General features: G+C 38.9%; 1 protein-coding gene across 2 annotated transcripts in view; it reads right to left on the reverse strand.

Annotated features, from left to right (window-relative positions):
- sh3gl1b (SH3-domain GRB2-like 1b) overlaps positions 1–26,062 on the reverse strand; it is a 69,353-nt gene that overhangs the window by 30,693 nt on the left and 12,598 nt on the right. For both annotated transcript variants that reach the window (XM_048614069.1, XM_048614068.1), the window contains exons 2-6: positions 22,068–22,136; positions 14,833–14,905; positions 9,557–9,700; positions 7,931–8,064; positions 2,568–2,726 (exon numbers count right to left, since the gene is read on the reverse strand). In XM_048614069.1, coding sequence (XP_048470026.1) covers positions 2,568–2,726; positions 7,931–8,064; positions 9,557–9,700; positions 14,833–14,905; positions 22,068–22,136 — 579 coding nt within the window. The remainder of the gene's footprint in view (positions 1–2,567; positions 2,727–7,930; positions 8,065–9,556; positions 9,701–14,832; positions 14,906–22,067; positions 22,137–26,062) is intronic.

Consider the following 26,062-nt stretch of genomic DNA (forward strand, 5'->3'; position numbering starts at 1 on the left):
AACTGAGAAACAACAGCAATAAGTGAAAGTCAGGGCCAATAAAGAACACAAGACGAAAAGAAATTGGAACAAGAGTAGGCCATTTGGCCCCTTCAGCCTGCTCCAATCATAGCTCATCTGACATCCCTGCACTTTTCCCATAATCCTTGATTCCCTGGCTGATCAAGAATCGATCTCAACCTTAAATGCATACAAGGACCCTGCCTCACAGTTCTCTGTAGCAAGGAGTTCCAAAGTCTCAGAACCCTCAAGAAATTTCTCCCCATTTCAGTCTTAAATTAGTGCCCCTTTATTCTGAGACTATGCACTCTGGTCCTAGACTTTCCTATGAGGGAATACTTACTGTGGTTCTGTCTTCACAAAACAGGACACAAATCAGATACCAGAAATGTTGCAGCATGCAAGATTTATTAAGACAGAAGAATTGAAAGAGATCAATATTAGTAGAGAAATGGTGCTAGGAAAATTGATGGGATTGAAGGTGGATAAATCCCCAGGGCCTGATAATCTACAGGGTACTAAAGGAAGTGGCTCTAAAAATAGCGGATGCATTTCTAGTCATCTTCCAGGATTCTACAGAATCTTGTACAGTCCCTGCAGTTTGGAGGGTAGCTAATGTCACTTCAAAATTCGAAAAGGGAAGCAGAGAGAAAACAGGGAATTATAGACCAGTAAGCCTAACATTGGTAGCGGGGTAAATTCTCAAATCCGTTATCAAGGACTTTATAGTGGAGTATTTAGGAAGCAGTGGCAGGATCAGACAGAATCAGCATGGATTTATGAAAGGGAAATCATGCTTGACAAATCTGTTGGAATTCTATGAAGATGTAACTGGTACACAGTTGACAAGGGGGAGCCAGTCAATCTGCTATATTTGGACTTTCAGCTAGCTTTTGACAAAGTCCTGCACAGGAGATTATTGTGCAAGATTAAAGCACATGGGATTGGAGGAAGTGTACTGAAATTGATAGAAAACTGATTGGCAGAGAGGAAACAAAGAGTAGGAATTATTGGGTCCTTTTCAAGTTGGCAGGCAATAATTAGTGGGGTGCCACAGGGATCAGTGCTAGGACCGCAGTATTCACAATGTATATTAAATGTTTTGGAGGGGAGAACAAAACGTAACATCTCAAAGTTTGCAGAGGACACCAAGTTGGATGGAAGGGTGAACTGTGACAAGGATGCAAATATCCTTCAGCATGATCTTGACAGGTTGGGAGAGTGGGCAAATCAATGGCAGATGCAGTATAATTTGGATAAATGTGAGGTTATTCAGTTTGGAAGCAAAAACAAGAAGGCAGATTACTTTGTGAATGGCTGTAAATTGGGAGAGGTGAGTGTGCAGCGAGACCTGGGTGTCCTTGTGCACGAGTCACTGAAGGTAAGCATGCACGTACAGCGGGTGGTAAAGAAGGCAAATGGTATGTTGGCCTTCAGTGCGAGAGGTTTCAAGTACAGGAGCAGGGATGTGTTGTTGCAGTTATACAGGCCTTACTGAGGCCACACCTAGAATAGTGTGTGCAGTTTTGGTCTCCCTTTCTGAGCAAGGATGTTCTTGCTCTCGAGGGAGTGCAGCGAAACCTTACTAGGCTGCTTCCAGGGATGGCAGGACTGACATATGAGGAGAGACTGACTAGGTTATTATTCTTTTTACTGGAGTTCAGACAAATGACGGGGGGGATCTCATAGAGACTTAAGATTCTAACAGGACTAGACAGGGTAGATGCAGGAGGATGTTCCCGATGGTGGGTGTGTCCAGAACCAGGGGTCACAATCTGAGGACTTAGGGTTGACCATTTAGGATGGAGATGAGGAGGCATTTCTTTACCCAAACAGTGGTGAGCCTGTGGAATTCATTACCACAGGTACTAGTTGATGCCGAAACATTGAATATATTCAAAAGGTGGCTAGATATAGCACTTGGGGTGAACGGGATCAAAGGTTACGGGGAGAATTAGACTATTGAGTTGGACAATCAGCCATGATAGTGATGAATGGTGGAGCAGGCTCTAAGGGCCAAATGGCCTCCTCCTGATCCTATCTTCTATATTTCTATCCTGTTAGCATTTACCCTGTCAAGCCTCTTGAGAATCCTGTACGTTTCAATGACATCACCTCTCATTCTTCTAAACTCCAGTGAGTAGAGTCTCACCCTGTTTAGTCTTTGCTCTTGAGATAACACTTCCATATCAAAAATTATCCTAGTAAACTTTCTCAGATAAATGAGATGGTGCATTTGGACAGGACAAACAAGGCAAGGGAATACATGATGAGCGGTAGAGCCCTGGGAAGCACCGAAGATCAGAGGGAACTTGGTGTGCATAACCATCAGTCCCTTAAGGTAATAGGACAGGTAGATAAAGTAATTAAGAAGGCATATGGTTTATTTGTTTTTATTATCCCAGCATAGAATATAACAGCAGGAAGGTTATGTGGGAACCGCATGAAAGTTGGTTAGGCCACAGCTAGAGAAGTGTGTGCAGTTATGGAATCCACATTATAGGAGAAGATGCAGCAGAGGTTGCCTGGGCTGGAGAATTTTAGTTATGAAAAGAGTTCATCCTTACATCAGTTTCTAAAAGATTGTACATGCTAGTTTCTGCCACTTCTTTGGACTCATCAAATTTCTCCATGGCTTGTTTGATCTCCTCTTCAGGAATTTTACCCTGTCGCTTCTTCTTGTAGTCATAGTCCAGGCGCCGACCCTCCAACTTCTTCAAATGATGCTACAATATCAAAATGGATATGTAATATACAATTATCTTTAAAATATTCTCACACAATAATCTTTGATTCTTTTCTCTTGAAGATTCTTGTGTAGTTACAGGCAATTCCCAATTTATGAACATCTAACTTACAAATGAAATCCCACATTAATACTAATTTTAAGGATCTGACATGCAAATGTTCGCTTGTACTTACAAACAGCCACTTTATATTGTACTGTTTTGTGTTCTGACTTGTGTGCAACTGACTTATAAACATACTCAGGAACCTGTTTCTAAATTGGGAACTGCCTGTACTTTTAGTCTGCATAATTCTATTGGTGCCACCAGCTACAAGCACCCTACTCACTTAATCATTCTTATAGGAGTCCAGATACCATGTCTTGCAGACTATAGGGCCTCTGACCTTTGAGACAGAAACATAACTGTTACTAGATGTTTCACATACACTCCTTCCAGCATGGGGCCACGAAGTAGCAATCAGGAGTAAGTTTTGCTCACTCTTTTCTCTCCGAGGAGTGCTACCAATTGTGGTACTCCAAATAACATCATTTCTATTAGCACAGAACTTCTTCAGAATTCAGTTCTGAGGAAGGGTCACCGGACCCGAAACGTTAACTCTGTTTTTTCCTTCACAGATGTTGCCAGACCTGCTGAGCTTTTCCAGCAACTTTGTTTTTGTTCCTGATTTACAGCATCTGCAGTTCTTTCTGTTTTTATGTTGAATCTTTCGTCTTTTGTTCTGCATAGCTGGGAGCAATGCCAACACATTAACTCTAAGCTACATAGGAAGCAATATAAATTTACTCAAGCAGTTAAATACTTTTTGATCAGTCACATTTATCCTGTTCAGCACTATCTTTTTAGTGTGACAGTTCATTGGGGAACAAGTTTTTCCAACATCAAGGTCACTACTTTTCCATGGTCAACTGACTGAACAGACCAATTTCATGTTATATCAGGTAGATAGGTCAAAATATTGTCAACATGGACAAGTTAAAAGTAACTGCCAACTAGGACTCCAAACCAGTCTCTTTAGGAAATGGTGTGAACATATCAAGGTTCCCCCTCAGGACGGGAGAACAGAGAACCATAGTCAAGGATCATGTAATCACCTTCAAAGCCAGTATTTACTCTTCAGTTTTTTTCTGCAATTAAATGCTATTAGTTTCCCTTTCCTTTCAATTCAAAATCTATTATGACAGTTAGAAAATCTACCTCTAGATTTCTGATGGGACCTTTTTCCTGCCTATTTCAACATGAATGCAGAAGTGGTCTTGATAATTTTGCTCCACGAGTGGTACAGGAGCAACTAAACGTCTTTCCCTCACTCATGTTTTCCTCAATAATGGTGAAATCATACACAGGTGAATTAGACACGAACTACCAAAATCTGCAGCATACCAATGCCCTGAATGGATATCATATTCCATCATTAAGTGATTTTCTTAGGAGAAATAATTTGACACTAGTAGGGGCTCTGTTCCCATCCATAAATTTTCAGCAACACAGGAACAGGACAGGTTATCCAGCTCCTTGGCCCTGTAATGCCATTCAGTTAGATCTTTGCTGATCTTATTTGGACTAGAATTACCTGTTGTGGTCAAATTCCCTTAAAAATATTTCAACCAAAATCCATCTCAGTTATGAAAACTGTTAGTGAACAGCTGAAACATCATCTTCTCCATTCTATTCACCTTAGGAATGCACTGCTGACCCTTGTAAATTTCCAGCCATACAATCATTAACATTCAGGAGGGATGTTTCCTGGCCTTTGGTGAGATGTCATGTCTGAAAAAAAGCCTGGCTGTTTGGGAGAAAGACGTAGACAGATAGCTTCCCAAATCAAACTTGTTTTTTTTTTCGCAAGGCTGGGGCATGATAGTGTTCTCTTCAGTTTTTTTCAGAGACTATTTCTGCTGATCCTGAGCTGTTGGGATTATGTTAGGTGATTTATATGTAACATCTGAAGACAGCAAATGGTGGGAAACAGCATACTCCATGAATCTCCTCGTATCTCTTCATTTAGTGTTAATTCCCCAAACAAAAGGGCTACTTTATCCCATACTAGAGTTAGTAAATCAACCTACCTTAGACAAAACATGTTCTAAACATCAAGTGCAACAAGCTTTATTTTTTATCTTGGACAGTAGGCTTTAGAGAAACTGGTCTACAAGCAGTTCTCATTATTAAGAACTTGGGTTTGTCACTTAGTTCTTATCATGGTTTCACTAAACTGTTTTCATGACAAATGTAACAGTCTTGACTGTTTTGCTGATTAACTTTGAATGCTGTTTCATCTGAAGAGTCACATCTTAAACACATATTTTAAGCTTCTTATCTCACTGATACAAACAGACGTTTCCTGTAGATTAAATAACTAGTTTAGTTATATAAATTAACTTTTACAATTAGACCAACAAATTTGCTTTCCCATTTTTTCACATTTCATTGATCAAGTTCAAAAAGAATTACACCAGAGTTCACGTTTTATTTGAAGGAATGGTTGATATTTACATATCTAAAACCTGCTCAGATTTCCAGGTGATTTGTTAATTTTATTGTGCATTTGTACGAATTCAGTTTGGATTATTTCGCACAACACCAAATACTAATATCCTTTTAGAACAGGCAGCCCGTTGGGGAAAAATCTCTGCAGATTTCATAGATTCATCAAATCCCTACAGTGTGGAAACAGGCCATTCGGCCGAACAAGTCCACACCGCCCCGCTGAAGTGCATCCCATCCAAACCCATACCCCTACCCTTGCCCTGTAACCTTGTATTTCACCTAATGTACACACCTCTGGACACTATGGGCAATTTAGCATGGCCAATCCACCTTGGCCTGCACATCTTTGAATGGTGGGAGGAAACCGGTGCGCCCAGCAGAAACCCACGCAGTCAGAGAGAGAATGTGCAAACTCCATACAGACAGTCGCTCGAGGATGAAATTGAACCTGGGTCCCTGGCGCTGTGCGGCAGCAATGCTAACCACTGAGCCATCTTACCGCCCATTCATTACACTTCTTCACTTCTCTAACCTTGAGCTTTTATTTTGAGATATACACTGTAGAAACACTGTACTATTGCACAACAATCTTTGCACTTTTAGTCTGAAACTACAAGCACGAACGATTTTCCCGCTACCTTATATATGCTTGTAAATGTGCCATGATTTCACTTCAACAGAACAAATTCAAAACTTTCGCTTTGTATTGAATAAGATTCTTTCTCAGCATAGTTCTCACATAGATGAATGAATGTAAATTAACAGGAACTTGGCTAAACACAGGGCTTCCAATTCACTGGTAAGAGATAGAATAGCTTTGGTAGTTTTACATTTAGCTTCCAATGGATTACACAAAATCTTTTGTATTGAAATATAATTGCTTACTGCGTCAATGAAGAAATTGCATGAGGCATTAGTTTACTTCCTTTATTGAATTAAACTGTCTGGTAATTACCTACGAGTGTTTGAGTCATGTAAATATTAAAACTGCAAAAAGCTATATCCAAGGGTGAAGATATTGTGAATTATTTTGCTCCAAGAGGTTTTTAATCCAAGTGGAGACTTGTAATTAACAAACTGAATAAGGTGTGCTTCGTATGGATAATCAAAACATTGGAGGTAATTCCAAACATGAATATTTATTATAAGCCAACACTTCCTCACACCCTGCCTCCTGTAAGAATTCTTTTCCATTCTTCAAGTTTCTCCATTATCTATTCTGAAGATACGACCTTCTAACCAACACTTGATAGAACCTCCTTTGTTGTCAACAAAGCATTCCTCCCAACATGGTTGACAGGATGACTTTTGTCTTTCACCCAAACCATGACAGGGCTTCTCTTCTCCAAACCTTCAACCTCAAGCCTCTGGATTCAATCGATCACTTTCTAGCATTTCAGTCACATGCGTGACGTCACCACTGGACACTTCCTCTCCCTTTTAGCGTTCTGATAGGACCTGCAACTGATGGGATTCCCTTCCCAACGCCCCAATCACCTCAACTTCCTCCCCTTCGCGAGGCAGCTTTCCACAAAAGCACTAGTGATGTAACATTTGCACTTTTACCTCCTCCACCAACACTGTCTGAGGTCCCAAACACTCCTTCCAGGTTAAACAGCGATTTCCCTATACTTATTTCAATTCTGTATACTATATTCACTGCTCACAATGTGAGCTGCTCAACACTGGGGACAGCACATACATAGTTATGGAATACATTTGTTCAGTCATAGAAACATTGGAATTAGGAACAGGAGTAGGCCATTTGGTCCTTTGAGCCCAGTCTGCCATTTAATAAGATCAGAGCTGATTTGGTTGCATTCTCAACTTCATTTTCCTGCCTGTACCCTTATTACTCTTGGATCCCTCATCTAATACAGCCTTAAATAAATTCAATGATCTAGCCTCCACTGCTTTTTAAGAAAGTGAATTGTACTGACTAATAACATTCAGGAGAAATTTCTCCTCACCCATGTCTTAAATGGGAGAACTCTTATTCTAAACTGTGCCCCCTGCTTCTAGTCTCCTCCACCAGATGACACATCCTTGCGGATCCACTCTACCAGGTCATTTCAAGATCTTAGCAATCAATAGGATAACCTTTAATTGTTGAGCTGTCATTTTAATTGTCCATCTTGCTCTCATGCTAACCTTTCTATGCTTGGTTTTCTACAGCGTTTCAGTGAAGCCAATTTAAGCTCTGGGAACAGCATCTCATCTTTCAATTAGGCATTCTACAGATGTCTGAACTTAACACTGAGTTCAACAATTCTAGGCTATACTCTCTGCTCATATTTGGCTCCTTTCTCTTTGCACATCTTGATTTGTCTCATTTGTACCTCACAGGTGACAAAATATGCCTAAGGAAAACTGAATTAATGCCACCTAACCTAACACCATAACAGTCTTCGAGGTAACAAGGTGTAGAGCTGGATGAACACAGCAGGCCAAGCAGCATCAGAGGAGCAGGAAAGCTGGCGTTTCGGGTCTAGACCCCCATAACAGCCTTCCGCAGGTTATCTTAAATGGGAGTAAAAGGTCAAAAGTGAAAAGAAGATTCAATTGTACTCCTCAACCATTCAAGTCCAATTATTTTAAATTAGGTTTCAGTCATGTTTCTTCTGGAGTGGGAGGGGGTGGGAACCAAAAAAATAGCAGAATGCCAATGTGTTTACATATAGATGATCTTTTACCTGAATTTCTTTAAAATCTTTATCACAAAGACCTTGTAAGGGATCAATAAAGTTCTGTTTGACTTCAATATCCAGGGAATCTTTAACCTCAGCCATCCTTTTCATCGATTCACCAACATCAATAAGAGCACCTCCTTAAATCAGAAAATTCAAATTCAAGAATCAGTGGATAACAAAACCAATACAATTCTTGGATCAAAATACTTCTTCTCCTCTCCTGCTGGGAAACTGCTTAACATTTAATTTGTCCACAATATGTCTTCTTCAAGAAAGACCTTGAATGATAAGAATGATAAGTGAAAGGCTTCACAGTTCGACTCAATCCCGCCCTCGTTTGACTTTCACACAAACACACCTCCATCAGAGTCAACGGCTAACAAGGAGGAATGAGAGGTCTAGCAGAATTTTTCTGTCTCCTGTGGGGTGGTGCTTTAAATTTACTTTATATTTATATTTACAACTCCAGTTGCTACCAGCTGAAGTTAATCACCTTGGCACAACCCAGGAATCTGGCTTGAGAAATTTCTGTCTGTATATTTCTGTTTCAGTAATTGAACCACCAGAACAATGTATAAAATTACAGTTACTAACAGCTCTGCACGTTCTCTAATTTGAGACAGAGAGAGATCTGGAATGTACAGAGGTACCAGTAAGGGGAACATCTCAACTCAAAGTAGATGTTAACTTTCAAGACAAGCATTCATTTAAGAGAAAATTGTACCGTTAAATTACTTAACAATAGGCACTCCAGAAAATATTATTCCTTCTGGAAACTTCCCGACAAAGTTCCTGTTCCTTTGTGTGCTAAATATCCAGTATTAAGAAAGTATTAATTTAGACTCAAGTTAACTCATATTATGCAAGTTATTTTTAATGCACTTTTCTCTTCTTGCCCTTTTATGGAGTCTCCCCACAAATGTATTCAACAGGATAATCGACAAAGTGCCACAAGGCTTCATACGTCATAGTTCTGAAACTGGTTTCTTGGAGAAACATCAGAGTTACTCAGTTTATGTTTTTTTGCGAAAGCATTTAGCCTTGCCAGCACACCCATACCAGAAGCACCAAAGTCAGTTAAGAATGAGCACAGGAAATTGCTGGAAGCAAGTGTTGGTAAACAATTCTAAGGCACAATAAAGTAACACCCACCCCACCACCCAAATGATTTGGATTGTCATACTAATTCTTCTATGAGCTGTCAGCATATTTGTTGTTATTTTCTCCTTTTCTCTCTTTCTTCAAAGGTTCATATCCCTTTGGAGGAAGGTAAAGAGCAAACTTGTTATCAAACATGGTGACTCTGAGCAGCCCCAACCCTTCCCATTATCCCTCCAGTTCTGTAGGATAGTTTCACATCTCCACTGATTCAAGTGCCCTTTCCCCCAGCTGAAACAAAGAACGATTTTTGTGACATACAATGCAAATCTGTGCTGATCCACGCTGCACTGTGATATATTTGCACAATATTTTACAATGAGCTTACCTGCACAAGTAACAGGTCCATAAAATAACGTAGCCAACAAAATATAATCCTGACAGTTTTGATCCTGAAACCTCTAGCACCGACTGACATTTGGCCTTTAAACATAGTTCCAAAATCAATAATCATCAAAATAATTCACTCACCAAAATTTGATTCTTCACCCAGATCTTTCCCAAATTTTATCATGGATTCTCCAAGAAGCCCTTCCGGCTGAGGGTAGCCTGGATTTTTTACCTGACCACGAATCTTCGAAACTGTGTTCAGCATTGTTAGTTTAGCTCTGGATGCTGAATAAAGGTGCAAATAATGATTTTCAGCAATTAAAAGGTCTTATAGGATTTCAACCATGATAATTTTCAGTGAAATGAATAACTGACAATCATTTAGTGCTCACACAATAATGTAAGAAACATCAAACCGAAATCTAAAGGACAGTACAGTACAATGTTTCATATTCATGAAATTGAATGTTATCCCTTATATTTTCAATTTAAAGTCTGAGCTTTAATTGTAAACTCACCTGAGCTGAAAAATCTAGCATATATCAAAATTGAATACATCAGGAGAGAGGAGTTTGAGCTGCCTATTCTGGTGGAATACAAGTTTTGACACTCAGTAGATACAACTTGCAATCATGAATTAAGAGTTCCATGTAAGTTTGGCAATGAATACTGAAGCTGCTTTTCTCCTTCTGGTGCTGCTGACTACTTGACACAGATCTTACAAAAAAGAAGTTCAAGTTGTTAAACATGAGCTACTACTGGTTACAAGCCTTTCTCTGGTAGTGGTGGGCGCACTTTGAGGAAATAAGGTGTCAAAAAGCTAATCTCACACCAGTTTGCAAAACACCAATCTAATCCATCTGGCTTCTCAACGTCAATGAAATTTGATAAATTCAGCCACTAACAAGATCTCATCATAAGGTGAGTTCTCCAGCACTGCAGGCATAAACTACTCTGGTTGCTACAAAACTGAATTAAAAAAAAAAGGAAATTCTCGAAATAAATACTCAGTCAGGCAGAATGGCAAGAAATAGCATTAATATTCAGATCAGTTAATTTTCATCACAACTGAAGATAGATAGGGATGCGTGAGGTTTTCAAAGAGAAAGCTTGTGCTAGGGTGGAGGGCAGGATAGATTAAATGACTAAAGGTTTTATGCTACAAAAACTAAAGACAGCTGTCATGGGTATAGTAAAGAAATAAAATACATATCAAGATGAGCTGTGAATGAATTTCTAGCAGCCATCTGAAATCAACATGAAATAATAAGCAAGTAAAACAAGACCAAACCAAGGCACAGCAATGTTAACATTACATCCCGATGTAAAAGGTAAGAATTAAATTGCCATTGTATCAGAGGATTCATTAGAGAGAAACTACTCGTGCTAGCTTAACCATGCCTCAGGCACAGGGCAAGGTGGAGAAGGTGGGACATTCACGGTGACCTCGGTTGGTACTGGAGTTGGCTTCACTATGCATCACAAACCAGCTGTCCAGCCAACTAAAGTAACCATCCCAATGTGAGTCACTAATTACATTTCATAGCGACAAAATCCAAAGATTGTGTCATAGATTTTAAGCTAAGGGCCTGCATTGTTAAGAGCATTAAATCAAATGATGTGTGTGCAGGTTTTGAAATTTAGATCGAAGTGTTGAAAGGAAGAAATGTTGATATAAGGGTTTTCTTGCAAAGCACTTGGTATAACATAAATGTGAAGGAAGTCACCAAGGCCATTCAAAAATCAGCAAGGAGCACCACATTTTACAATGTTATCTTTTCATGGTACACAGGAAACCAGAAATGGCTATCAGCATCACCCAACAAATAAATGCATTCCTTCAGGAATTGTGTGTTTATCTTGTTGTAAACTAAATTCACCACTTCCTCTAATGAACTACTGAGTAAAGGCACTACCTAGTGTAACACTATCATCCAAAGAAAATCCCAGGGTTGTGTCTAGTTTGTGCTGAGTTAAGCTAAGTCCAAGTTTCCTGCTTTTGATTGTTATCCATTAATTACTGTAAGGAATTAAGTCTTTGGTAGTATGAGGTGAGAACAGGATTGAACTTAGCTGGTTCTTTGCATTCCCTGGTTATACTGTCGATCATTAAATAATGTTTAAGCCACTTTTAGGAGGCACAGAGAGGATGCTGACCCCTGGGGAAACCACAATATTTAGGAGTCAGCATCTTTGGTGGAGACTGAGAGAAACCTATAAGGCACATCTGTCATAACAGCAAAGGATTTGAATCATCAGAAGTTCTTTCCTGTAATGTAAACAGGTCATGCAGTAAATACATACAGCTTGACAAGTGTATTAATACTACTTTTTGACCTTTGTTTCTAAGTGGGGTCAACAAAATTACTGATGAAATGCTGGGAGAAAAATTCAGTTTCTTCCAGTATACATGATTTCTTTATTTGACAAGGTGGGAGGAGAGAAGAGAGAAACCATGTGGAGAGAGAATGGCTAACAGACACGATTAAGAAACCAGGAAACCAATACATTGTCAGCCAAGAATTTTACAGCCCCTAGAGACATAATGCAGTCCAATTGTGGTTTTTTTTTTTCAGAACACAACTTAATTAATAACTTTGTCACGTCTGAAAAGCTTTCTAATTTTCAAGATTTTTGTAATCTGTAAAATTTTAAGCTTGAAGAATAGACTGAAAATTTTACAGATGATTCATCAGGAAACGCTTTTTAAAAATCTGTAAAGGAAATTTCTTATCCCTTTTGAGGATATGGACCTGCTTCTCTTTTGCTAACAATATTCAATAAAATGCACAAAAAAAAAGGCAGACTTTCAGAGCACAAGAAGAATACTTTATAATAACTAAGCTGAATAATACCAATATTTTATTTGAAATGTTCTCAATCTGGTTATTTTTTAAATTGAGGAAACCAGCTACTCCACAGTTCAATCATTTACTATGTGACAAAGAACACAGAGTGCATTACCTGGGAGCAGTATTTGTACAAGATGGGGGGGCTGTACATATGCAGTGGCTTTGTTCATATTTTATAGTCTTAAATCTACAAGCTGCGCAAACATAAATTATTTGTTTTAGCCATCAAAGTGCTGGCATCTTTACATTAAGGGGGTGAGGGAGCAATGGTGGGAGGTGGAGAAGGGGATGGGAAAGGTACGGGTAGGGGAAGAGGACAGTGGGAGGGGTAAAAGGGTGTATAGGAGAAGGGGGTAGAGGGCGGCTCAGGTGGTAAGATTGGTTGAGGGGGCAAAGGGTGGAGAGTGTGTGGTAAAGGGTGGGGGAGGGGGGGTTTGAGAAGAGGTGGGAGTGTAAACAAGCAACAGTGAAGGGATAAGGGGAAAGGGTAAGGGAAGTAGAGGGGTATGGGGGTGTGAGCAAGTGTAAGCAATGGGGCATGGACAATGTGTGTATGTGTGTGGGGGCTGAACAAGGTGTTTGGCAGGTGCAAGGCGAGAGTGTGGAGAAGGAAATTGAGACAATAAATTGCTCAAAAATAAATGCGGCATCTCTAGTTCAAGGCTGAATAAAATCAGGAGCTATTTAGAGAAAAATGTAACGGGTACCTTTGTAATTAAAACAGTTGATTGTTAAATTAAAATCAGCAGCTGAGAACTGAGTAAGTAGTACAGCCTGTTAAGAATGTTCTAGGTTTGTGTGCTAAAAAGAAAGTGCTGAAGAAACTCAACAATTCTGGCAGCATCTGTGGATAGAGAAAAATAATTGATGGTTTAAGGCCAGTGTGCCTTCTTCAGAATAGCATTGTGTTATGTGTGATGGTTATGCATTAGTTGCAACTTCACTAGGTTGTGGAAAGTGTGTATGGGATGATGTGTAGAAGTGTCTGTCAGTTACTTTGAACCAAAGCATATTGTAAAGGCACTTGACAGAAGCTGTCAAGTGTAAGAAGCTGGACAACAGAAGAGATATAAAGGGTCCAGAAACAGTAGAACACCAAGGCCTATGATTACTCACTTTGGCTTTGATCCGAATGTGTGTCTCAGAAGAAACAACAGTCAAAATGGGAGCATGGGGTAGATAGGTAAAGAAGTAGATATTAAGGCAGGTCTGAAATGAGAGTATGGAGGTAGAGAGGCAAGAGATTTAGAGAAAGAATTCTAGAGGTTAAGGGCCTTGGCAGTAAAAAGGCATAGCTATCGATGGAAAAGTAATTAAAATAATGGATGCTGAAGAAACCAAAATTAGAAGTCCACAGATGTTTTGGTGAGTTTTGGGACTGGGGGACACTATAGTCATGGGAACAAGGAGAGATGCGAAAACAAGAATAAGAAATTTAAAATCAAGACTTTATCTAAATTACAAATACAATTGAAAAATACTTCATTTTCTGTAAAGCACTTTGAGATGTCCAATTGATATGAAGGACACAATATAAATGCATTTTTTTTCTAACAATGGGAACCAGCATATGACAGTGAGTGCAGGGATGATGAATGAATGGAACTTGTGCAAATAAAGACATCAGCAGATATTTTATGGTTCAAATTTACAGGGATATAGATTGCAGGAGGGTGGTGAGTAGCATATTTGAATTCACAAGTCTAGAGGAGACCAAAGGTATAGTTGACTGCTTCAGCAGATGAGCTCTGGTGGGACTCATATCAGATATCAAGATGGCAAGCTTCGTGATAGCACAACATTTGAAGTCAAACATGACACCAAGTTTGCACAATGTGGCTCAGACACATAATTGCCAGGAAGAGAGATGGAGTTGCTAGTTTGGAAACAGTAATCCATAGCAGGGAATTAGTTCAATTGCTTTGATTCTCCCAGCCAAGCAATCTGATTGTTTTAGAAGCTGCGCAGAATTCTGATGGTGCAAAAATGAAACATTCAGCAACAGACAGAGCTAAGGAAGGGAAATAACGAGTACAAAGGTAATCAAAATGTAATGCTCAGGTGAGATAAAACTAAAATGTTAACACCATCAGGACAAGACTGAGGAAGACAAGGAGTCCATAACTTTGACAGCAGAAGTTAAGGCATATTAGAGTAGTAGACGTCTGTAGGACTCTGGAGTTCAACTTAATGACAGGACTGAGACATTGAAGAATATGTAAACATGCAGAATATACGACTGAAGTGGAACAGTGGGGTTTCTGCAAATACGCATTTAAATATGATTGAAATACCCAGCCCTCTCATAGTACTCATTCCCATTCTAAGAAAAGTACTAAACCTCTGCTTAGTACCAAATCATAATATTCTGAAGCAGAGAAAGACTCCGCACAGGAGGGACTCAACTTCCCTCCTGTGTTGGTGTTACCTCTGGTACAAAGCAATTTTCTTCATAAATTTTATTTTGAAAAGCAGAAATAGAAAACACTGCAAAATAGGAACACAATAAGTGCCTAATTAACTGAAGATATATTTCACATGCTTCACATTTCAGATAATCTTTACCTGGATTTGGTTGAAGGTACTCTGTGGTTTTTGTCAGGACATCAGCCACAGCTTTGCTGGTAATATCCACTTTCTGAAAGCAAATTACAGAAGGATTATTAAAATTGGTCAACAAGGTCAGGAATGTTGAGTAAATTGTATAAGATATAGCAGAAGCATTTTGGATAAGGTGAAACCTAATCTTAACCCTAACATATCCTGCACTGAGAGAGGACTGGAAAAGTTGATCTGGAAGTAACAAAAGGTGGATGAACCATTCAGCAACAGACAGAGCTAAGGAAGGGAAATAACGATTGAAGAAGTGAAATAGGATTCTTTTCTGGGATAGAAAAGATCTAGGGTGAAGAGCTCTATATCAAAAAGGAGTCCCAGATTGCAGGTAGGTTGAATCCAAGATCATAGCCCATGAGGGGAATGATATTGGTAAGGGTCATTATAGCTCAATTTCCCACCAACACAACATTTAGACTCAGACACAAAGAAGTGGCCCAGTTGGCCAAATTGCAGGAATGCTACAACTATAATATAAAAATATCTCAGGAAAATTATGATCCTTCTAATGTGATGGCGCAGGAAACAGAAGGTAAGTTTGTGAAATTGGAGTTTAGGGTCACTTGCAATGGTTGCTAGTAAGTGAATGTGAGGCTGAGGACTGTAAATTATCTAATTGTATTAACATATTTTTACTTGGCAACTGTTGCACATTATGCTATTGACTAATTTGTATTAAGAAATATTTGAAGTAACTGCTGCAAATGTTCAGAGCAACTTTTATTTTAACAAGCTGGGTCTAGGATGAATTTATGTGCCAAATATGTCATTATTTTAATTATGCATAATGAAGCTGGCTGCACTTGCGTAAACACATACTCAAGAGATTAGGTGTTTTACTTTTTAACATCCAGTAGATGGCAAGAACTGTATTTCTTTTTTCAACCTTTTCTACCTGTTGAACCCAATTATCTAACGCTATATTCTTTGCAAAACAAATTTTCCGTTCAGATTTTATCAAAAACTACCTACTGTAAGTACAGTGTTGATCCAATTATCATGGCCTTTAAGAGAAGCTGCTAGCCTTTGTTAAATTGCCAGTAGCAAACTCAAAATTGACTGAAACAAAGTCATGGCTCGAGTTCCAATAGTTGCTTTGTTGATGAAACTTAAAAAGCCACATAAATTGATGCCCTGTCAGAAAGGTGAGGAATGTAGAAACATTTTGAAAGGTTAGCCATCAAGTTTGAGGCAAAGGTTTCTGGAACATGTAAGCAAGGCCAGACAATCCAGCCCACATTCAAATTATGGCAATCCAGTTATGGAGTAAAGATTAGGATCTGATATTGTACCTTTTTAGTACTGATATAAAGTGAACTATTTCGGGACTAAGGTCATCTCAGAAGTAATAAATTATTAACTTCTAAGCAGAGTTGGACCCTTTTGGAGTAGTTTGACATAGGACGAGATGTCACAATGTCAAACGCTACAATGGCTGAAAATGGCGTTTAGCAAATAAGTTAGGAAACAATGAGGTGATCCAAACTATGACTTTCAAAACCTTCAGCTTTTTTTTAGCAAAAATAGAGAAACTTGTATAATTTCAAAGTACAGGTATTCTCAATTCAGTCTTTAATGGGTTGAGCTCACGACCTTACTCTAGCACTTTTTGTATGTTATCCTTTTAAGTGCCATGGTCCTCACTTGGTTGACTCCTATCTAACCAAGCATTAGCAAAGCATTTACAGCCATAATGTGGGTTGTCATCTAAGGGCTCTCTCAAGGGCCTGTTCTTTGCTTTTTCGTCTTTCCCTTCCGCGTGCTACCCTTTGATGACATCATCTACAAAAATGAAATTTGCTTCCACAGTGTCAGCCTCAACTCTCCATCAACTCTTCCAATTACTCCGCTGATTCTATGTTGTCATAATACTTGACTGATATACAAACATCAATGAATGTAATTTCTTCCAGTTCCAATCAACATCTGAGGAAGTGTCACTGGACCCAAAATATTAACTCTTTTTTTCCTTCACGGATGCTGCCAGACCTGCCTAGCTTTTCCAGCAACTTCTGTTTTAGTTCCAATCAACATCTGATTCATCCTCTTTTCCCATTATTAAGGTTAAATGAGACTATCATGCCACATTTTCCCGAAGCTCCATCAATGCATGGAATTTCCTTAAATATAGAGACAAAAAAAACTTTACATTGCATTCCAAATGCAGTTTCACCAAATTCATGTACAATTGTAATAGGATTTATTTATTCCTATGCTCCAATCCCTTTGCAATAAAGGCCAACATGCCATTTACCTTCCTGATTGTATGCTGTACCTACATGCTAACTTTCTGCATTCCTTGTATGAGTACACCAAAGTCTCTTTGAATATTAATTTTCACAAGTTTCACATCCTTTAAAAATTGGTTTTGCTATTTTTACAATCAAGGTGAAATAATTTCACTGCTTCACATTATACTCCATCTGCCACCTTGTTGTCCACTCACTTCACCTATGGCTCTTTGTAGCCTTGTCTTTCTTACAGCATACACTCCAATCTAGCTTTGCATCACCAGCAATTCTCATCATACATTCAGAAGTGACATTCTTCAATTCCAGATTTTTGACTGTAACTGGAGCATGCCACTTTCAAATTTATCATAAAATTCAACGACACCGTGATCCCTATTTCCCAATGGACGTGACTAATTAACCCTGCTTCATCACAGCATTGGATCCAAGATTGTTGATAGACTAGAGCTGCTACAAAAGACTGTTACCAAAATGCATCAATTCTTCCTAATCTATTGTTTCTGTCCTCACTGTCTTAAATGAGGTTACCAATCCAATTTCTTTAGATTTAATTAACAATCCACCTCCTCCAAACTTTTCCTTCATTTGACTCTGGTCACTTCTGCATCTTCCTCTATTAACATGCCCGCACTAGATTCATCATCTCTTCAGTCCTCACCAGAAAGGGCAACCCACCCAGCGGTTACCAAGTGACTCACCTCAGTGCTAATCTTCAAGTACAAGTAATATAGACCAAGAAAATCATAAATTAAACTTAAAAATAATATCAGAAGTTGCTGGAAAAACTCAGCATATCTGGCAACATCTGTGGAGAAAAGGCAGGTTTTAATGTTTCAGGTCTAATGACCCTTCTTAAGAACTGGTTGTAGCTAGGAAGAGTTTGGTATAGGTATGGAAAATGGGATGGAGGTAGGGGGAAGCTACTAATGGGAGCCATTAGTGGCTGATAATGGGTTGTTTATGGCGGCAACGCATGTGATGACAAAACCTAGTGTGTGGGTGTTGGGGTAAGGACTTGGGACAAAGGTGGTCAGGCCTTAAAATTATTCAATTCAATATTGAGACCAGATGGTTGCAGGGTTCCTAAGCAGAAAATTAGATGTTGTTCTTCCAGCTTGCACTCAGCTTTGCTGGAGCACTGTAGCAAGCCTGAGATGGTGATATTGGCTAGGGAACACGGTGGTGCATTGAAATGGCAGGCACTTGGAAGCTTGGAGTCATTTTTGCAGATAGAACATAGGTGTTCTGCAAAGCCCAGTCTGTGCTTCGTCTCCCCAATGTAAAGGGGGCTACATTGTGAGCAGCTCAGAGTCCCCATTAGCAGCTATTCATTCTCCCAGGCTGGTCTTTCTCCATTCCTTTGTCTGTCCAATTGTTTTTCCCTCTGTTTGTGCTCCATCCCCCTCCCTTCATCCCATCCTCAGTATATATACTCACATTTTTCTAGCTACAATCAGTTCTGAAGGAGGGTCACTGGACCCAAAGCATGAACGTTGCTTGCTGTCCACAGATGCTGAACTGCTGAGCTTTTCCAGCAATTTCTGATTTCGAGTATCCACAGTTCTTAAGTTTTATTTTTCAAATTAAGCTTAGCCTGTTCAAATTTGTTAAATTATATGTAATAACCACACAAATGGTATAACTGGCTTCAGCAGTTTGGAAGTGAAATGCAAAAGAATATGAGGTTGAATTTCCCCCGTTGTGTTTGGGTGCTCAATTGGAGCATTCTATTACTTTTGTAAAACAGATGTGGATTACAATACTATCAATCATCAAACCTAATCTGAGATTTAATCTATACAAGTTTTGTGGTAAATGCAGCATGCCGGATAAGTTCAAATAATTTATGACTAACTTCAGATCAAGGGGAGAGCCAAGTCAGCCTCAGTGGAGTAAGAAAAGCGTATGCAATTTCTTATCTGTTCCCTAACAATTTAACAAGATCCCCCTCAAAATTGTAAACCAGAGTGTTAAAGTTAGAACAGTTAACATTATCAAAGCAACAAAAGGCTACATTGCATTACAGCAAAATAAACCAAATGACAAATGAAAACAGGTGCAGAAAACAGTGTGAGAGCATTTTCATCAGTTTCTACAATGCCTACGATATCTCACTCATACGCTTTTCATTGAGGTATTGTTAGTTATTTACAAGCTACATTGAAGACTTTGACAAAGAAACCATGAGTAGTGTATGCAAGTTTGCTGAAGACACAAAGCTAGTTGGGAATCTCTAATCAGTAAGGAAAACACAAAGGCTGCAAAGTGAAATAGGCAGGTTAAGTGAGTGGGCAAGAAAGGGGCAAAGAGAGAGTATAATGTGAGAAAGAATAAGATGTGGTGAATAGAAGAGCAAAAAATTTTTTAAAAGATTGAAAACTTTTAAATCTTGATGTCAGAGGGCCTTGGATGAACTTGTGCAAGGAACACAAAGTTAGCCCCACACAATCATTTCAAATCCAACAGGGATTCATCTGTACGTCTTCTAACCTGAACCACGACTCCCTCGTCCGCTTCACACTCCCTACCAACCCTTCCATCACACCCAGCGCCCACAGGAAGTACTATACCTGCCCCCACACATCTCCTCTAAACTCCATCCAAGATCCCAAACAATCATTCCAAATCCAACATTCACCTGTAAGTCTTCTAATCTGAGTCTATTGCATCCGTTGCTCCCGATGTGGTCTCCTCTACATCGGAGAGACAAGCGCAGATTTGGTGACCAATTTGCGAATCATCTGAGCTCTGTACGTTCTAATCAACACCACCTTCTGATTGCCAGCCATTTCAACTCCCCCTCCCCCTCCATTGACATGTCCATTCTGGGCCTCCTCCACAGTCACAATGAGAACAATACCTTATATCCTGTCTTGTGAGCTTACAGCCCAATGGCCCAACATAGAATTCACCAGCTTCAAAATTGCCCCATCCCCAGCCTCATCCCATGTCTAACCCTCCCTCTCATTCCCATCACCTTGGCCTGACACAAGCTGTCCATCTACCTTCTCACTTATCCACCCCATCTTTCCCATTGACCAATCTACACAACCCCCTACCTGCATCCACCCATCACCATTCCACCTACCTTCCTCTAGCCCTACCCCCTTCCTCTATTTATTTTTGAGCTCTCTTCCCCCTCCACAGTCCTGACCCAAAACTTTGACTTTCCTGCTCCTCCGATGCTGTCTCACCTGCTGTGCTCCTCCAGCTCCACATTTTATCGACTCTGACTTACAGCATTTGCGGTCCTTGTTATCTCCTATCACAGAATTAGCGTTTTGATCTTAACTGATGGTACTACTGAACAAGTCAGATCCTAAAATAAAACCTGACTTGATAAACCGTATTTTTAAGTTAATTAATATAGTGGTTAATTACTGAAACACATTCTCACTTAGGCTGCAGATATTCTTGAAAAACAAAGAAAACAAGAGAAAAACAAATTAACTGATATAGAAGACGGATTAGAAATATCTCAAGACAAATAGCAAAACAAAGTTTCAACCCGCTTCTAACACTGTCAAAATCAGAGAATTCAGCTTCCTATCACAACTTTAGGTTTCTGCTTAATTGACTCCTTCCAGTTTCTTTTCTGAGGACTGGGAGACAATTTTATGATTCTATATCAAGTCTGTAGGCATGAACTTTACACAATTCTGAGGGCTAAAGTTTCTCAGTTCTAATAACTTGAAGAGCTCTACAAAAAGTCTGTGGAGTTTCCAAGAGAAGAGACTAGAAAACACTTCTGCTAAGGTGACTGGTTTCCCTGAACTGCACCGTACTCATTTTCTCTGACCTTAAAAGGTTAATTTTTTTTTTGAATCAAAACAAGATTAATGGTTTTGTTTACTCCACCTATCATAAACTAACTAGCATAAACATCTTATTCATTAACACTGCAAGGATTCTCCCCAACTGGAGTCACATACATTCTTCGTAAGAATTGATTTCGGGCACTGCCCCAGAATGACTTTCTGACCATTTTAATAAAACTTACACAGAACTAAACCAAATCCCTCTGCTTCTATTTCAAAATCCAATTTCTAAAAATGATAACACACAATATACCTTTCATCATATCAACATTGTAGGTATAGCAAGCAATTAGGACAGCAAATGGTACATTAGCCTTTATTGCAAGAGAACAAGAATAAGATTTTGCTACATTTCCATATGGCTTTAAGAGATCACACTTTGAATGCTATGCACTGTTTTAGTTTCCATATCTAGCAAATGATATATTTCTGTTCGAGGCAGTGTTGCCTCTAATTTTCTTACTGATCGTGCATGCCTTGGAGTCCCACATACAACAAATGATTTCCAGAATTGGAAGTCAATGCCCCATTTGGCATGCAAGACATTTGCTATGTGCATGTAGCATAGAGGGATCGTTGCTTTGAAGAAATAGAACAAAGATTCAGTGGATCGATTCTGGGCTGAGAGGCTAAGCAAATGGGGCAAATTCAGTACAATTCAAAGCGGTCCCATTGAAACATAGCAAATTCAGAAGAGTTTTGACAGGATAAACATGGAAGTTGTTTTCACTGGCTACACAACCTAGGACACAAGCCTCAGTATCAGGTTATGGAGTTAGTCATTTAGGACTGGGAAGAGGAGAAAATGATCTATTCAAAGGGTTGTGAATCACTGGAATTGTCTGTCCCAGAAAGTAATCCATTACTTAATATGTTCATTTAGTCACCCAGAGGATTACGGGGAGTGACCAGTGAAATGATGCTGAGGCAGAAGGTCAGCTATGAAAGGCAGGTACTCCTATCCCTATATCTCCTGTAAGAAGCAGATGAAATCAAATTGAGAGAGAGACAGACAGACCCTGAATATGGATTTTCTTATATATTTTGGGCACTACTGTTTTTCCCACCATAATCTACCTCTCATGTAGTGTTGAATTTTATGGAAAGCACATACCCGCTCCATTTCTTTGAAGTCTTCATCCAGCTTAGTTCCTTCTGCACCGCCAACTTTTTCACTGACAAGCTAGAGAAAACAAAATAAATTCACATGAACTTCCATATTTAAAAAAATGCATCAGCATTTACAGGATCCTACGGTATGCCAATCATCATAGCAACGTTATAAAACTCTGGAAACTTTACAGCAATTAGATAGACTGCATGATTTATTTAATAGCCTAACTGTTGTCTCACGTTTAGTGCTGTCACCTAATTAAATCCAGTATCCGAGTACCAATAATTTATAGAAAACAACAACACTCAATACATTAACTCAACCTGCTCTTGCTAAAGTGGGCAGAAGTGTTCTACCACTGAAAATATGAGAGATACAATCCACGGTTGGAAGGGCAAAATTTATATCACTGCTGATACTTTTCCATAAATCCAATTTACATAGCAAAATTTTCACAAGTACTTGCTGGGGAGAAATTCTGAACTGTGCAGCTCCATAAAATCTCATCAATTCCTCATTATGTACCATTAAAATTCCATAAAAGCTACCATGCATTTGTAAAATCAGACTCAGCTGAAAACCTTGACAAAATTTGCTCATGTAAACAAAATGAATGTATTCCTGACTTCTATCTAGATTTAAAAAGTGGGTTCTGGAAGAGCATCTTGTATTTAACCCAACGATTGAAAAATGCAACACTCACTGCTCCATTTCTACCAATCGTTTCTTACGTGGCAAGAGCCTTAATAAGTATTATCATCTAGAAAATATTGTATGATGATACCTATGTTGTACCCCGATTATACTCAAACTATGTAATATACAATGGACTGTTTTGCTAAAGTGAACATCAACTGGACTGCATCCTCATTATCCAGACACTCCTGCCATACCTAGCTATTTCCAAACTAGGTTAATAATCTGAGATAGTAGGAACTGCAGATGCTGGAGAATCCGAGACAACAGGGTGTAGAGCTGGATGAACACAGCAGGCCAAGCAGCATCATAGGAGCAGAAATAACCTGCTTAGTCAATGAGATTCAACTTGAGCAAATGAGACACCAGAAAACAAAAACATTTTTCAATGCCTCTATATAATTTTTACATTATGGGGATAACAATTGTTCACAATATTCCATGTTGTATATATATCTAAAACATTATTTTAATTCCTCTTGAAATGACTATCAGTGCTAGAAGCATTGATTTCTCTGCCTACAATTATGAAGAGCAATTTAAGGTCATAGGGCTCGATCATGGCAGGTAATCAACAAATAGCATGGAATAAATTTGACAAACAGCTTTACACTTGTGGCACAATGCAAAATTTGTGTCATGGCAGGTCTTAGTGTAAACGGAGAACTGAAATTGGCAGCCTTAACACATAGATCACTCTAACCTTGTATTAGATTCACTGAAACAGCAAAATTACCTATTAAATAACATAGCAAGTATGATAAAATAAAAGGTAGACCTATTTTTATTATTTTTTCCTCTTTAAGGCTGGTAACTTGTGTCACGTATGGCTCCCTGAATATCAGCCATTTCAACATCTTGACTCTAGTAGTTGATGTGTCAGCAGAGACAATTAGTACTAACAGGCTATGTGAATATGGAATGCATCAGAACAATTTCTGGTTTTGTCCTCATCTGATGTACGCTCTCTCATTTTTCAGCTGGGCAGCACATCATAAATACAATGTTTGTTTAGAGTGCTTTTTCCTTTTCTTAGCCTAATGATACTGATCAAGTACAACTCAGTAATGCATCAGCAGACAATGCTGAACCTCCAGAGATCAGCTAAATCATTGTACGTTAAACCAGGGTGTCATTGAACTGGATGGCTCAGTTTTGCTCTTCATTTACCAGCTGTTTAAAGCAGCAGCAATTATTCAGGGAACACTTCCAAGAAGAAAGCAAACTTGACAAGCCAGCCTTTACCCACCTCAAAGTAGCTAAGGTCACTCAAGGGCTCACCTATCATTGCCAAGATGATGTTGTTGGAGACACGATGATCTTCACTGACAATGCACAAAAATTTAAATTCACAATTCTATTAGGCTCTCAACTAAATTAGTTTTGAATCTCCAATCAAATCAAAAGCTCTTGTTGAAACTGCAAAGCTACCACTGAAACCAACTAGAATAAACCTTTCGAAGTGTGGTGTCATTTGGCTTACAGTAGATACAAACGGTAAAAATAGAATTCTGTGGAAGCTGTATGCATTGAGAGATACAATTATTATGTGATAATCCTCAGGCAATTACCAATTCTCTATTTTGAGTTATGGGAAACAAATGTGTTCTGGTTCCCCATAACCGTATGACAAAATTAGTATTCTTCCCCTGAAAATCATGGCCTCATGAAAAAGTAAGCAATTAACACAGGAACTTCAGACTTCAGAAGCAACAAGTGCAAAGATGTCTTCACATTGCTTCTATAACAACCGAGAGACCTGAAACCATCACTACTTCATGAAAATTTTATTTAAAGCCCTGGTCTTCAAATCTCTCTAACCTTTCCGAGAATCTGAAAAAAAAACAGAAACTGCTGGAAAATCTCAGCAGGTCTGGCAGCATCTAAGGAAAGAAATCAGAGTTAACTTTTCAGGTCCCGTGACCCTTCCTCATACCCTTCTTCAGGTTCTAAAGAAGGGTCACTGGGCTCAAAACGTTAACTCTGATTTCTCTTCACAGATGCTGCCACACCTGCTGAAATTTTCCAGCAATTTTTGTTCTATATATTCTCCTTAGCTGATCTACTCTACTGTTGCAGATGACACAATTAGCTTGGTCCTACTTTGGGAACGTACTGATTGCAGAATACAGATGCTGAGAACCTACAGTATAAATATTTCTCTAGATTTTAGATACAACTGTTCTATTCAAGAAAGAAAGCAGACAGAAAGCAGCAAACTACAGCTGGTTAGCTTAATAATAGATTTCAACATTTTTCATATGACATATATTAAGTAGGTTACAGTACAGCACTTAGAAAATGTTAATTAGGCAGAATCAACATGGTACTGTGAAAAGGAAATTGGATTTGATTTGTTAGAGTCTTTTGAGGGAGTAACAAGCAACACAGATTGAGGGAATCTGTGGATGTGGTGTACTTGGATTTTCAAAAGGCATTTGCCAGGGTGCCACATCAAAAGTTATTACACAAAATGAGGGCTCCAGGTTTAGTGGGTAATAAATTGGCATGAGTATAAGTTTGGTTAGCTAATAGGAAACAGATGGGGTAAACAGATCATCTTCAATAATCTCTTCTGAATTAAACCACACAGCCAATCAAAGGAGAGGCAGAAGAAATACACAGCAATCACCTTGTCCAACCTGAAAATCTGGAGATTTTAGAATGAAGAAATTCTCCCATAGTTTTTCCAATGTTCATCCTCCCCCACATGAAGAATTACATCCTGCTTCAACAGGCACCTGTCTTGCAGCATCTTACAAATTGTCAACCTTTATATGCAAGTCCGATAGCAAGAGCAGCATTTTTCTTTTCAGGTTAATGGCTGAAAGCTAATTTTGCAAGGGTGGGGCATGAAGTTACAGAATCAAATTAGTTATCAGAGTATTTAAAACTGATATTGGAAAGTCATTCATAAAGCCAACTGTCAAGACGTGGAATAGGAAGATGCAAAATTACTGGATTTTAAGAACAAATGGTAGATGAACTGAGGTGCAAATGGCCAGCCTAACTTGTAAATATATTATAATATAAATCTTAACAAATTCTTATCTGTCTACCATCATAGAGTCATACAGAAAAAGATCCTTCAGTCCAAATCGTCCATTCCGGCTGGGTATCTAAACACTGAAGGCACAGGGCTCTATTTTGAGCTGAAACATTGCCCGCAGAATCTTATAGTTTTTCGTTAGACAATACACACACACTCAAAGACTTGTATCAGATTACAAAATAAATTAATTGAGCTCTCTTTGAACAAGCAACTCTATTCAGTTTTTTTTAGAAGAAACTGCAGGAGC

Source organism: Rhincodon typus, chromosome 29 (assembly GCF_021869965.1).
Source record: "Rhincodon typus isolate 14 chromosome 29, sRhiTyp1.1, whole genome shotgun sequence".
Taxonomy (NCBI): domain Eukaryota; kingdom Metazoa; phylum Chordata; class Chondrichthyes; order Orectolobiformes; family Rhincodontidae; genus Rhincodon; species Rhincodon typus.